At 47.0% G+C, this 13,900-nt stretch overlaps 1 protein-coding gene across 1 annotated transcript in view; it reads left to right on the top strand.

The window, feature by feature from the left end:
* The first annotated feature begins 541 nt into the window (after nt 1-541).
* tat (tyrosine aminotransferase) overlaps nt 542-13,900 on the top strand; it is a 15,301-nt gene continuing 1,942 nt past the window's right edge. Inside the window, exons 1-10 of the mRNA XM_084452879.1 lie at nt 542-721; nt 1,509-1,766; nt 1,956-2,060; nt 3,125-3,192; nt 3,454-3,612; nt 5,133-5,271; nt 5,554-5,606; nt 9,012-9,164; nt 12,048-12,176; nt 13,892-13,900. The exon at nt 13,892-13,900 is cut by the window's right edge and continues 75 nt beyond it. Coding sequence (XP_084309005.1) covers nt 1,529-1,766; nt 1,956-2,060; nt 3,125-3,192; nt 3,454-3,612; nt 5,133-5,271; nt 5,554-5,606; nt 9,012-9,164; nt 12,048-12,176; nt 13,892-13,900 — 1,053 coding nt within the window. The 5' untranslated portion in view covers nt 542-721; nt 1,509-1,528. The remainder of the gene's footprint in view (nt 722-1,508; nt 1,767-1,955; nt 2,061-3,124; nt 3,193-3,453; nt 3,613-5,132; nt 5,272-5,553; nt 5,607-9,011; nt 9,165-12,047; nt 12,177-13,891) is intronic.

The following is a 13,900-nucleotide window of genomic DNA, read 5'->3' on the forward strand; positions in this document are numbered from 1 at the left end:
GTTGGTTATATAAAGTGTAGCCTAGTGGTGCATGGATTAGGACGAGCATCCCCCCATGAGGCAGAAGAGAGCGTCTGCTTATTATCGCTGTGGTTTTGTCATTCATCGACTCGATGAAGACAAAATCTATAGCCTAATTAATGTAGGTTTCTTTTCGACTCTCGAGTAGGCTTTTATTGATTGATGGAGTCACCGCATGCTTTGGGGTTTAGCATCGAATTCAAAGAAAGCATGTTTACTGATACTATACATGCCCCAAAACCTGACATATGCGATGACACTGATGAATCAATAACTACGTATTGCCTGGTCACTGAATCAATAACTACGTATTGCCTGGTCACTGCATCAATAACTCCGTATTGCCTGGTCACTGCAGCGCATTGGAGGAAGAGCGCGCTTCCCATTGCGCATTTGCGCACGAGGACAGCGGGGTCCCAGGGTCGAGCCTCTCGAGTCCAGGCTTTTCTGTTTGAAAAAGTTACGATGCCGTTAAACCCAAACCTTGAGGTGTTTTACATTTTGGGGAGTGATGCAGCGGGGGTGTATCGGCACAACCCTAAATATCCACCAATGGAAATATGGGCAGAGTACAACACCCATTTTCGTGGGGCGTGCTATAAAGCCGGTTTAAAACAGACGCAACCAGTCGGGTCCTATAGAATTGAACTTGAATTACTGCACCTGGAGTGTAATAACATATTCTTTTGAGATTATTAAGGTAGGCCTATTTATAACCTTTTTATGGTATTTATAGCCTCTTACTAAATATATAAAAATACTGTTTATTTAAACTAATTTATAATCAGATTAGAAGTGTTTAATGTCTAATGAAAATGACCTGCAATTTAAATGTGAGTTACGTGTACAGCCTGCATGTTGTTAAATGTAGCCTAGCCTAGGCTAAAATTGCGCACGACATCATTAATAAAAAACAATAAATTGATGTCTATGCCTAAATTGCATAGGCCTATAGCTAGTCTACTGTTAGGAGGGATGAGATGCCACGTTTTATTTTCTATTGTTTGTATTTTCTATAGGCTGCATCTGATCTGTGTGTTTTATCAGCCGGTTGTTCTCCCAGTCTGACGTTTTTAAATTGAATTTAGATTTGACTTGTCCTTATAAATACCACTGCAGAATGACTGAACAGTGATTCTTCAGTGAGGGAAATGTTGAAGTACTTATAAACTGTTATCTGATTCACAAAAGGCGATGTTAAAATGTATAGGTTGGTCTGATTGACAGATGTGTTACACTAATCTACTAATCTGTTGTTCTGCTTGATCTCAACTGATTTTATCAGAATCACTCTTCACCTGTTGAGTAGCCTAGTTCTTGAAAATGAAACCATGTGTAGGCTATAGCCTAATTATATATTTTTGTATTTCCATGTATATTCCATTCATATTTGCTTTAGGTATTGATATTTTTCAATTGATGGTTTTTGATTTGATATCAAAGTCTATTCATGTTTTGTGTATCTATTTACCTCTCATTCCCTGCAGCCTGAAGCCTCAGCTATAACATGGAGAGTAAGTCTTATGTGGGCAAAACTGTCAATGGCAAAGGAGTGAACGGGAATGATGTCCACCACGTCAACGTTAAGGGAAGTGTCTACCCAGCCACCCTCAAGAGCCGGCGGCAGAAATGGCAGCTCAGACCCTCGGAGATGTCCAACAACACCCTGAACCCCATCAGGGCCATCGTGGACGGGATGAAACTCACTCCCAACCCTGAGAAGCCCATGATCGCCCTCTCCATAGGTGAAGCATCGCTATCACACTTCAGTACTGAAGTACTGAGGAGAACCCAACTTTTTACAAAAATAAATACAGACAGACAGACAGACAGACAGTGCTACTGCAGCTCCTGCCTCCTCCTGTCCTCTCCCTCCTCTCCCTCCTCCTCTCTCATCTGCTCCTAACCTGATGTTTGTTCTCTGTCTTTCCCAGGTGATCCTACTGTGTTTGGGAACCTGCCGGCACACGACACTGTCCTTCAGGCCATGAAAGACGCCATCAACTCCCACAAGTACAATGGCTATGCTCCCTCTGTTGGTAAGACCCCTTAATAACACACATCTCCCACTGGACAGAGCTTTATATGGCATGTGTGTGTGTGTGTGTGTGTGTGTGTGTGTGTGTGTGTGTGTGTGTGTGTGTGTGTTTGTGTATGTGTGTGTGTGTGCGTGCGTGTGTGTGTGTGTGTGTGTGTGTGTGTGACTGTGCCTGTGTTAGTGTGTGATCTAGTGTTTGGGACTAGGATATTATGTTGGTGGGCAGGGGGAGGTTTTGACAAAGGCAGTTAAGAGAGTTGTTAGTGAACAATAGCCAAGAGTCGGCAGATAAACTGAGAGTTTCCTGCATGATTGATGAGCTCTTTAGTGGCACATATGTAGATTTGTCTCTCTCTCTCTCCCCCTTTCTCTATCTCCCTCTCTCCCCCTTTCTCTCTCTCTCTCCCTCTCTCTCTGTGCTAGTTTTCACCCTCCTTCTGGTTTCCTCTTTCACCCTCTCCTTCTCTCTCCCTTCCAATCACCAGCCCCGATTCTCCCTCTCCCCCTCTCTCTCTCCATCCCACCCACCCTTCCTCTCTCTCTCTCCATCCCAACCACCCTTCCTCTCTCTCTCTCCATCCCAACCACCCTTCCTCTCTCTCTCTCCATCCCAACCACCCTTCCTCTCTCTCTCTCCATCCCAACCACCCTTCCTCTCTCTCTCTCCATCCCAACCACCCTTCCTCTCTCTCTCCATCCCAACCACCCTTCCTCACTCTCTCTCCATCCCAACCACCCTTCCTCTCTCTCTCTCCATCCCAACCACCCTTCCTCTCTCTCTCTCCATCCCAACCACCCTTCCTCTCTCTCTCTCCATCCCAACCACCCTTCCTCTCTCTCTCTCCATCCCAACCACCCTTCCTCTCTCTCTCTCCATCCCACCCACCCTTTCTTCCTTCCTCCCACCCTGATTCCCCCCTTCTCTCTCTGTCTCTCTTTTTCTCTCTCTCTCTTTGTCTCTCTATCAGCCCCTCTATCTCTCTGCCTACTAGTGACAGTGAAGTATCCTTCCCTGATGTGCAGGTGTCTGAGTCGGTTTACAGTCTGCTTCCTATGTCTGGACAGGTTACCAGAAGAGCAGAGAGGCGGTGGCCAACTTCTACAGCTGTCCTGAGGCCCCCCTGGAGGCTGAGGTGCCGATCTAGATCCTCCCTCCTCCCTCCCTCCCTCCCTCCCTCCCTCCCTCCCTCCCTCCCTCCCTCCCTCCCTCCCTCCCTCTCCCCCTCACTTAATCTGCACTAGATATCTGTGATCTGTAGACTTCTCACCTGTCTCTTGTCTCCAATCAGCCAACATACCGTCTGACAAATGCTGCAGAGGCAGTTAGAGACTCTATACCAAATATCAACGCTGAAATAAATATCCCCCCCCCCCATTCTCCCATCGCTATGCAGGACGTGATCTTGACCAGTGGCTGCAGCCAGGCCATAGACCTGGCCATCAGTGTCTTGTGTAACCCCGGAGACAACATCCTGGTCCCCTGCCCCGGGTTCTCCCTGTACAAGACCCTGGCGATGTCTCTGGGCATCCAGGTCAAGCTCTACAACCTGCTGGTGAGCACCAAAGAAGGGCTGTTACACTTTCTATCTGCTCTGGAACCCGGAGGACTGGAGGGAGAGGGGTAGGAGAGACAGAGGAGTCGGACAGAGGAGGGCCGGGTGTGAGGCCGGAGGGGGAGGGGAGGGAGAGGGTAGAGGGGTAGAGGAGTATGGAGGGAGGGAAGGAATGTCCAGAGTTACGATGAGAGGTGGGTTCTGGTGGTAATGGTGAACCTTTCAACATTAGGGCACATCTGGCTCCTGTAAATCACGTGAATGATGGCCGTAAACCTTTCACACGCACACACACACACGCACGCACACACACACACACACACACACACACACACACACACACACACACACACACACACACACACACACACACACACACACACACACACACACACCTCCTCTCTATCACACACTTACAGTACATCATCTGACGAATACAGCACCCTAGGGGATATGAGTGATTTAGGGTAGTTTAAGTAAGTAAGTGAAAAAGCTTCTAAAAGTGAACCTGGCTTCTCGCCTGATCCTGACTGGGTCACTTTGGAACGGGGAGCGAAGGGCATGTGTGTTCTGTCTCTAATGCTTCGCCAGCAGAGCCACCGGACATCTGGCAGCTATCGCTGTCAACCAGCACAGACAGACAGACAGACAGACAGACAGACAGACAGGCAGACAGGGCTACAGCACCTCCTGTCGCTCAATAGTCTTACAACAGGTGATGTCATCCTAACGCGTAGTCCTGATGAATGAAGAGTGGATCAATGCCGACGGGGTCATTCTGCTATCTGACAGGAGGTCAGTAGGTTAACTAACTCCCACTGCTGGGGCCTTATTAATGATAGGCTAGTGTCTCTTCCAGGGGGTTTATTCTGTAGAACCTGTCAAGAAGTTGCAGGAAGGAAATTCTTAGCCTGGCTTCGCCAGACCCAATTTGCAAAATTGGGTCCGGAAATCCCGTGGTCATTTTCGATTTCCAAGGGGCGTTATCAATGGTCGCAGACCAAAATGCCTCTGGACGCTATAAACCTATAACCAATGGAACCAAGGAAACATGAGTTAGTCATCATATCATTTTATCAAATGATTAAATGAAATTATGACTGGCTCGACCAATATCTGGTCAGGTGGCAATCAGTTTGAACGGGTGGATGTCCAGACTGATCTGTGGAGTGAAACAGAATGTGAGCTCACGTGATCAGGATGGGTTAGAGGTAACCCCTAACCCCTAACCCTCACCCTAACCCAGGCCACTAGGCTGGGAAATCCTACCCCTTTGACCTATTGTTTTCAGGTGGGATTGAACCACTGACCCTTCACATAGGAACCCTATCATCTACCGCTAGACCAAAGAGGAAGTCTGACATCTGGGTGGGTGATATGTGGGCTTTACAGTCAGGGCTACTCATCACACAAGCATCACTCCAAACAACTTCTGCTACGTAAACACAAACGTTCAGTCCTCCTACAGTAATTCCTGTTTTTGCCGTCCTGAACGCTGGCGTCTCTGTGTCTACCGGCAGCCGGAGAAGTCCTGGGAGATCGACCTGCAGCACATGGAGAGCCTGATGGACGACCGGACGGCGTGCGTCATCATCAACAACCCCTCCAACCCCTGCGGGTCTGTCTACGACGAGAAGCACCTGCAGGACTTCCTCTCAGGTGAGTCTGTCTACGACGAGAAGCACCTGCAGGACTTCCTCTCAGGTGAGTCTGTCTACGACAAGAAGCACCTGCAGGACTTCCTCTCAGGTGAGTCTGTCTACGACGAGAAGCACCTGCAGGACGTCCTCTCAGGTGAGTCAACTCTCTCTTTCTGGGCTTAGAAACTCCATCCTGGCTCGTCCTGCTACGCTACAGAGTTAACCTGGTGGCTGCAGACCTGATCTGAGGTAAAACATCTTTGTGTGTTATCTTATCTCATTGACTCTTTTCTGTTTTTAGTGGCTTCCAGGCAACATGTGCCAATCCTGGCTGATGAGATCTATGGAGATATGGTGAGTCTACACACGCACACACATACACACACACACACACACACACATACACACACACACACACACACACACACACACACACAGGGCACTTATGGACAGGTGTGATGGACTTCATTTCGCTCTGTATTTTTTGTGTCATTCGTTCGTTTTGACCCATGTTAAGGACTTGTCCAGGGCGGGGCGCGAACCTGCAATGTTCTGCTCGCAAGTCAGATGTGGGGGTCGGTAGCACATCCATTATACTAGGGGAGTGAGCTTCACTACTCAACGACTGCTACTTTAGCCACCTCGTTAGACTCAACCCCCTAAACTCACTCCACCACTTCATTTCAGTCTGCGTTGTGTTTTTCTGTGTCACGCGTTCCTCTGGCCCACGTTAAGGGATTGTCCAGGGCGGGATGCGAACCTGCAAGCTTGCGCTTGCAATTCAGATGTGCTATCAACTATGCCAAAATAAATATTCCGCTCGGCATGGTCATTAGCACATCGAGGGATTTTCACTAATCAATGACTGCTACTTTAGCCTCCTTGTTAAAGAGGCAGCACACATACACACATGCATGCACGCAGCACACATACACACATACACACATACACACATGCATGCACGCAGCACACATACACACATACACACATGCATGCATGCAGCACACATACAGTACTGGCATACTGGGCTGCCGGAGTGGGTGGGTCAGCGCTGGCTGGGCCTCCTGTTATACTAACGAGGCACATTCTTTCTCCCATGCGGTGCCTGACTGACTGACTGACTGACTGACTGACTGGCTGGCTGGCTGACTGACTGACTGACTGGCTGACTGACTGAGTAACTGCCTGCCTGCCTGCCTGCCTGCCTGCCTGCCTGACTGACTGGCTGACTGGCTGACTGACTGACTGACTGACTGACTGACTGGCTGACTGACAGGGAGAGCAGGTTTTGGGTTTTTGGTGGGAGCCCTGCCCATCGTTTTCCCTGGCTCAGCTTGGTTGGCCTACGTGGCCTGACAGCACCACATCAGCATGGCGGGGATTAGGGGTGGCACTGCACTGAAAGGGGGGCAGATAGGGGGCTGGTTGGGGTGCATTGGGTTCCAGCGCTGGGGGTCAGCCAGGGCAAGTAGAGGTTGAGGTGAGAGAGAGAGAGAGAGAGAGAGAGAGAGACTTCTATACAATGCAGTGTACAGTAAATAGCACAGAGAGCACCTGTGTAAAGGCCATGTAAATCCAGTCCAATTGTCTTTTGGTTCTTTGTTGGGGGTCTGAATACATGCAGCAGTTGCATCGTAGGCGTAATCTTGTTTTCTGTATTGTCTGTGGTATACCATCTATTATCTTGGTCTTCATGGATGAGTGGATTCTTGAGATTTGCTCACATAGCATTTGAGTGAATGGATTGAGATTTGTGCATATCTGTAGCTCAAGTCGGTAGCTAGCTGGTCACTGCAGGGTTGTGGGGCTGGGGGGCGTAGCATGGGGCTCTATGTCTATCCCCTGCCCCCAATGGGCCCTCCTCTGTGGAACACAAGTACACCAGAATGACTGTGCACTTTTTGCCGCATATGTTTGCGATTAATGCAGATGTTAGTGCCAGAGAGGGGTGGGGGGGGGGGGGGGGGGGTGGGGGGCAGAGAGAGAGAAAGAGAGGGGGGGGGGGGCAGAGAGAGGGAGAGGGGGAAGGAATTGGGTGGGAGGACCAGACACGCACACCGCATGGGCCCATTGGCTGCTAGGCTGACTGCCGACTGGTGAAAAAAATAGAAAATATAATATTGTTTGATTGGGCCCCTAAATCGTAGAGCTGGCCCTGGCAGATTGCTTCTGGGCAGCATTGATAGACTCTGTCTCAGGGCTCATTAGTTGGTGGGGGATGTCTAGCAGGCAGAAGGCTGTCTCGCTATGGGCCCCAATAGCATGGCCTCCATCTCCTCTGCTCTCTCTCTCTCTCTCTTTCTCTCTCTCTCTCTTTCCCCCTCTCTCTGCTCTTTCTCTCTCTCTCTCCCTCTCTCTTTCTCCCTCTCTCTGCTCTCTCTCTGAGTGAAATAGGAACCATGTTGCTCACACAAGCTTAGAACACCAGAACCAAATTCGTCAGTTTTTGAGGTCTGAGGTAATCTTTCAGATGTGCAACCAGAATTGTCAATCACTCCTCACTAGCCAATAGGAGGTGGGGCGGTTCCCCTCCAGCCGACGTCAAGGCTATAGCTTTAATGAAAGCCAGCTTACTTCAGTTACTGTTACGTACTCTTTTTCTCTCCCCCTCTCTCCCTCCCCCTCTCTCTCCCTGTCTCTCTATCCCTCTCTATCTTCCATGTCCTCTCCCTCTCTCTCCCTCTTTCTCTTTGTTCCAGTTGCTCACTCTCTCTCTTTCTGATTCTGCTGGCCCTTTGTCCTTTTCTCTTTTTCACCACAGAAAAGTAGATGTTGATTCACAGAAATGTATTGCATTAAGTAAAGAACTCCTTTCTCATCTGCATCATCGTTATGATCAAATCATTTGTATTTTCTTCCCATTCATACGCACGTGTGACAGACCTCAACAGACGCGTTTCTGGATTCAGATGCGTCTGGAAGGTCTGCTTTTATTCACGAGGCCCCACATACGTGGAAGAGCCTACAACTGACTCTGAAGCTTGAGGTGCTCCCTTCATGTATGGAGTTTTAGTCTCTGGCTCTGGACCTTTGCACTTCTTCTTGTAATTGTTTTAATTGATTTGATTGCTTTAATTGATTTTGTCTGCATTTTTGTTTGTGTATTGTGAACTCGTCAACCCTGAAAATGAGGGAAACCTCAGTCAAAATAAAGGTTTGAAATGAAGTCTGTTGAGGTCTGTCACGTGTGTGTATGAAATAAAGATCTTATTAAAGTAGTTTTGAGTGCGGACCCTCCTCCCATATTCGGATCAGATTTTGGAGCGGTCCTGCTCCGGTTCTGGGGCAGTGAACCCCACTCATATTTTCTTTCCATTAGAATGAGCTTTAGTTTCTCATGTTCCGGAGGTGGTTGGGTCAGTGAGGGACTCCAACAGAAACAAAGACAGCACTTGAGAAATACTGATTTGAAAAACTGTTTTACTGCTCCATGCAGTCGACAGTTTATTAATATTGAGTCTGGGTGTCTAGTGTATTGGAATCTTATTGAGTATGTATTTCATATGTACAGTATGTATTGGTGTCTTTCTGGGTGTTTGTGTGTGTGTGTGTGTGTATTACTATCTTTCTGAGTGTGTATTTTGTGTGTGTATTACTATCCTTCTGTGTGTATGACTAACTTTCTGAACCGAGTGTGTTTTTTCATGTATGTGTTTACAGTATTACTCTCTGTCTGAGATAGTTTGTGTGCGTGTGTGTGTGTGTGTGTGTATTATTATCTTCCTGAATGTGTATTTCATGTGTGTTGTCCTATCCCAGGTGTTTCCTGGTTGCTCCTCCCCCTCGCTGGCGTCTCTGAGCAGTGGCGTCCCCGTGCTGGCGTGCGGTGGCCTCGCCAAGCGCTGGCTGGTCCCCGGCTGGAGGATGGGCTGGATCCTCATCCACGACCGGAACAACATATTCGGATCAGAGGTACATTAGGACCCTGTAACCCGACCGTACCGGAACCCAGGGGCCTCATTTATCATTGAGGTACGCCTTCTTTTACACGGTCTTTTTCGCGATTTCAGGCGTACGCCATTTGCCCCCCCCACATTGCGATTTATCAAGCCGAAAGGGCGGAAATTTAGTCGCCTTTCTCCGCGCTTTTGTACGACACCTCTCAAGTTGTCGTACCGATTTACACGGTGTTCTGCGCCCTCTTTGAACACAGGGGGAACTGGCGACGCAGGTGGTGCGTCGGTGAATTACTATGTTTGACGGAGAGAATAAGAGCGACAGTTCATGAACGCACAATCATGTAGGCTAATAGCCCAATTCAGCACAAACATATATCGCAATGCAAGATTAGACGTGTCCTCTAACCGGCTCATTCATGGTCCGATATGGATTTGTTCCCCAAACTGAACCTATGCGCTGTCCAAAACCTTTCCGCGCTATATGTCACACACCTAATGCAGGCACTCCATCAAACGGCAATAATTGACCAATTAGATTGTCATTAATATGTGATCATGTGGACCTGTTTGCTCTTTGGTAAGCATATAAATGACAGTCCTCCTGTGCGTAATGCGAGCCTAAATGAATCCGGCGCTACTCGGCCTACTGGCCGAGATAGAACTCCAAAGAGGTGACGGCGATGGCGACTGCACCCACATAAGGGCACCATCAGTGAATGAATACGTCTATGTGAATCGCTAAAATGTGCACACTAGAAATACCCAAATCATATGTGACATGCTCATCACAAGTGTAGTGGCACGGTGGCCTGGCTCCACGCATGACTCATTCATCCTGGCGCACAGCAGGGTAGGGCTAGACTGGAGGCAGGCGCTGCGCGTGACGGCTGGCTTGTTGGTGTGTCCATAGGCAAGATACATATTCTTTGTCTTATTTACTTTTAATCTTTATTAGCATTTTCCATCCATACAACGACAATACAATAAAACATAAAAACCTACAATAACAGCTTATGGGTACATCCATCCATGCAGCTTTTTTTTCTTACTCAAATATGACAATTTTAATATTAGTGGTATCATCACACTTCCTTCTATAATCCATCCATTTTTCCCATCTCCCTTCAAACTTTCTTTCCTGCATCCTCAATGCATGCGTGAACTTCTCCCTAACATAAATCTCTTCCACAACACCCAGCCACTGCTCCTTGGTTGGGCGTTCCACCTTATACCAAGCCCTCGTTATTGTCTTTTTACTAGCAACCAATAGTACTTTCACTAGGTATCTGTCCCCTCCTTGTACATCATCCCGTGTTATGTTTGCCAAGATATATATTCAAAGCTGATAAGAAGGTGGAGGTCGTGGCGCTGGAGGTGGAGGCTACAACCGGCGGGGGCACGACCGTCAGGTCAAGGACCACTGCAGACTCCCCCTCCTCTGAGTCCGACCCCACGTCAGAGTCTGGAGAAACAATTTCAATCATTTTCTTTGAGTTTGTCTGTGAACTTGATTATGCATTAAACATTTCATTGTGCAGCCATATTCATTTGATATGTTTTTCTGTTGGCAGTCAAATAAATGCTGTGATTTACCGGGTGATTTAGATGAGTCTTAATTTCCCAGAGGGGAAAATGTTTAATGTGTTCTAACATTATGAAGTGGTCATCTGCGTTATTGTTCCCTGTTTTTGGTCCTAATTTAATCATAGCCTACCACAGAATGTTTGCTTTCCTCACAGCCACATGTTACAGTATGTCCGTGTATGCCAAATCCTAGATGCACAAAACGTAGCTAAAGTAGGCTACTAAGCTGTAGGAGCAAACAGACAAAGGTAGGCTATTAATACCTTCCGAAGAGGATTGCCTTCCTCGCGTGGACCTCACCAACTAGCACATGCACCTCCGTCTCCGAGAAGTTCCTCTTCTTAGCTCTTCGTTCCATGTTTCATTGTCCCGCCTGGGTGCTCCACGCTACCTTTTTAAGCCGGTTCCTTCCGGGAAACCACGTTTGGCCACTCATGGTTTTGACCATATATGGTTGGATTAGGGCGTGGCGAGGGCGGAACACGGGGCGCGTGCGCGTACGCTCTCTTCCCCGCCAGTCTCGGATTTCTCGTGCAGAAAAGGGCGTACGACCTTTTTGATAGATCCGAAAAGCGTGTATATATTCTCGTCGTACGCTCGATTTCGCATTTTCCGCGTTTTCGTCGTACGCCCTCTTTTACACCGGAATTTACACGCTCTTTGATAAACGAGGCCCCAGATCTCTATGTTCCACAGCCTGTAACACAACTGTAGCAGAACACAGATCTCTATGTGCCAAAGCCTAGCTAGTGACAATTATTTCTGTTATTATTATTATTATTATTATTATTATTGGCACCATAATAATAATAATAATAATAATAATAATAATAATAATAATAATAATAATTATTATTATTATTGTTATTGTTATTGTTATTGTTATTGTTATTGTTATTGTTATTGTTATTGTTATTATTATTATATTATGTCAGATGATACAGACATGACTGTAAGGTGTACTGTAGGACTGGGAAACTGAAGCCACATGTAGATCTGGAGCAGAAATATGATCTTTCAGCCTAACATTATCTTCCCTTCCAGACCTTGACCTACATACATTGATACACACACACACACACACACACACACACACACACACACACACACACACACACACACACACACACACAGTACATGCACCATTCACATGGATGAATGGCGCATTCACATCCATGCATGCATACATATATACGCATGCATACATATGCATATATGTATACTGTGAATGTATCTGAGTCTTGATTGTGTGACTTTTGACTCTTACGTCTCTGTTCCCCTCTCTCTCCCCTTCTACCTGCCACCCCGTCAGATCCGGCAGGGTCTGGTCAAGCTCAGCCAGAGGATCCTGGGTGCCTGCACCATCGTCCAGGGGGCGCTAGAGAGCATCCTCAACAACACCCCCCAGTCCTTCTACCTCGAAACCATCAGCTTCCTTCAAGTGAGTCAACCGTTTTCCAGTCTCACCACTCTGCTCGGCTGCATCCCATTAGCTGCCATCATTCGTAATACAGTGAAGGGAGATGACAGATTAGGTTTCTGTCTAGAACGGCTTGTGCTCGAGAGAGAGCAGATTACAGTCTGACCCCATTTACACCTGGCATTAAAATGCGTTTTTGGTGATCAGATTGCAATCTGATCGTGCTAAACCACATGAAAGTACAGGTGTAAATGCGCCCAAAACGTAGATGCATTTCAACCACATTTACAGTAAAAAAAAATGTAAATGGGAATGCGTTTTTAATCCACATATCAACAACGTGGGCGGAAATACGTAGCCGTTGGAACGCGACGGTTCCAGACCAGTGATGAATCTTGAGAGAAATGTCTTGTTAACATCTGATTGTTTATGTGCTTTGTACTAGGAACACTGAGCTAGCAAGACCAGACATTTGCCTGTGTGTGTGTGCTGTAGGCCGAAGGGAAGTTGTCAGTAAGGGTCACCCTTGAGTGATGTAGATGGTAAGGTTATGTTTACAAATCTAGGGACCTTAAATAGGCATAACCATAAATAGGCAGAGGGGGTAGAGGGGGGCTTACTAATGAACAACCCAAAGACCTTGGTGCTGGTTTGGAGCATGGCAGCCATGCAGAACAGGCAGGCAGAGAGGGACTCAGACTGTGCTGAGAGGGTCTACTGTAGGCTGAACTTCTGTAATAAACCTGTATCTGCAGCCTCTTCATATCCCATGTTGGAGTGACTTCTTTAGTGACTTCTTCAGTGATTCGTTATTTCTCAAGAAAGGCTATTAACACAGTCCAGTGTCTCCTTGTTCTGATGTATCCCAAATAAATCTCTCCAACACGGGATTTGAGCGACAGCAAAAGCATGTTTATTCCAGAAGGTTTGACACGATGGCTTATAGTCTAATGTACAGTTGACCTCTCTGTATGCTGTCTGGACCCAAATCTGGACCCAAATCGGAGCTCGAGCAAGGTTCTTATGGTTCAGGTGTCACCCCCCTCGTTTCTTCTCCGATAAGTCTTTCTGGTCTCTTCTGTGGCCTTGTTTGGTCAAGCTAACTCTAACCACAACAATTGTGTTTGGCACAGAGTGCACCAGCCAGGGAATGTCATCTTTATCTCATAAGTCTATGGTAGAGGGACACCATTTCTTACAGAAAGCTCCAGCTCCAGCTACACTCAGAGGTCAATCATTATAATTAGGAACAGCTAACAGGATCAGATTAAACCAACATTTCTCTGAAAATCAACCAAATTCATCAATATTCATCAGTGGTTATAGTCCAGTGGTGCTGCACACCTTTATTGAACTTAAAAAAACTTAAAAAAAACACAAAGCAGAACAACAAAATAAGAAGACATCAAAAGCCAACACCAGCAAGGAGCAGGTTTCCATGGCAGCTAGCAAGAAAGCATTGAAATGGATCCTGAAGGTTGGAGTCCAGACGAGACAAAGTGTCTACTCTAAATTTGGTGGGACGAAAATATTCAAGCACAAACAGGATGTGACGTTCAATTGTTAGCTGGACAGAGTCGATCGGATCTCAAACGGATCGGGTTGAAGATACTCAAAACGCATATTAATGCCAGGTGTAAATGTAATCAGGCTAAATCATTATCTAGATACAATCTCGATACGAGGTGTAAACGGGGTCTCTGTTGACATTTGTCTTTGTCTGTTGTCTCCTTCAGTCCAACTCA

Source organism: Borostomias antarcticus (assembly GCF_949987555.1).
Source record: "Borostomias antarcticus genome assembly, chromosome: 18".
Taxonomy (NCBI): Eukaryota; Metazoa; Chordata; class Actinopteri; order Stomiiformes; family Stomiidae; genus Borostomias; species Borostomias antarcticus.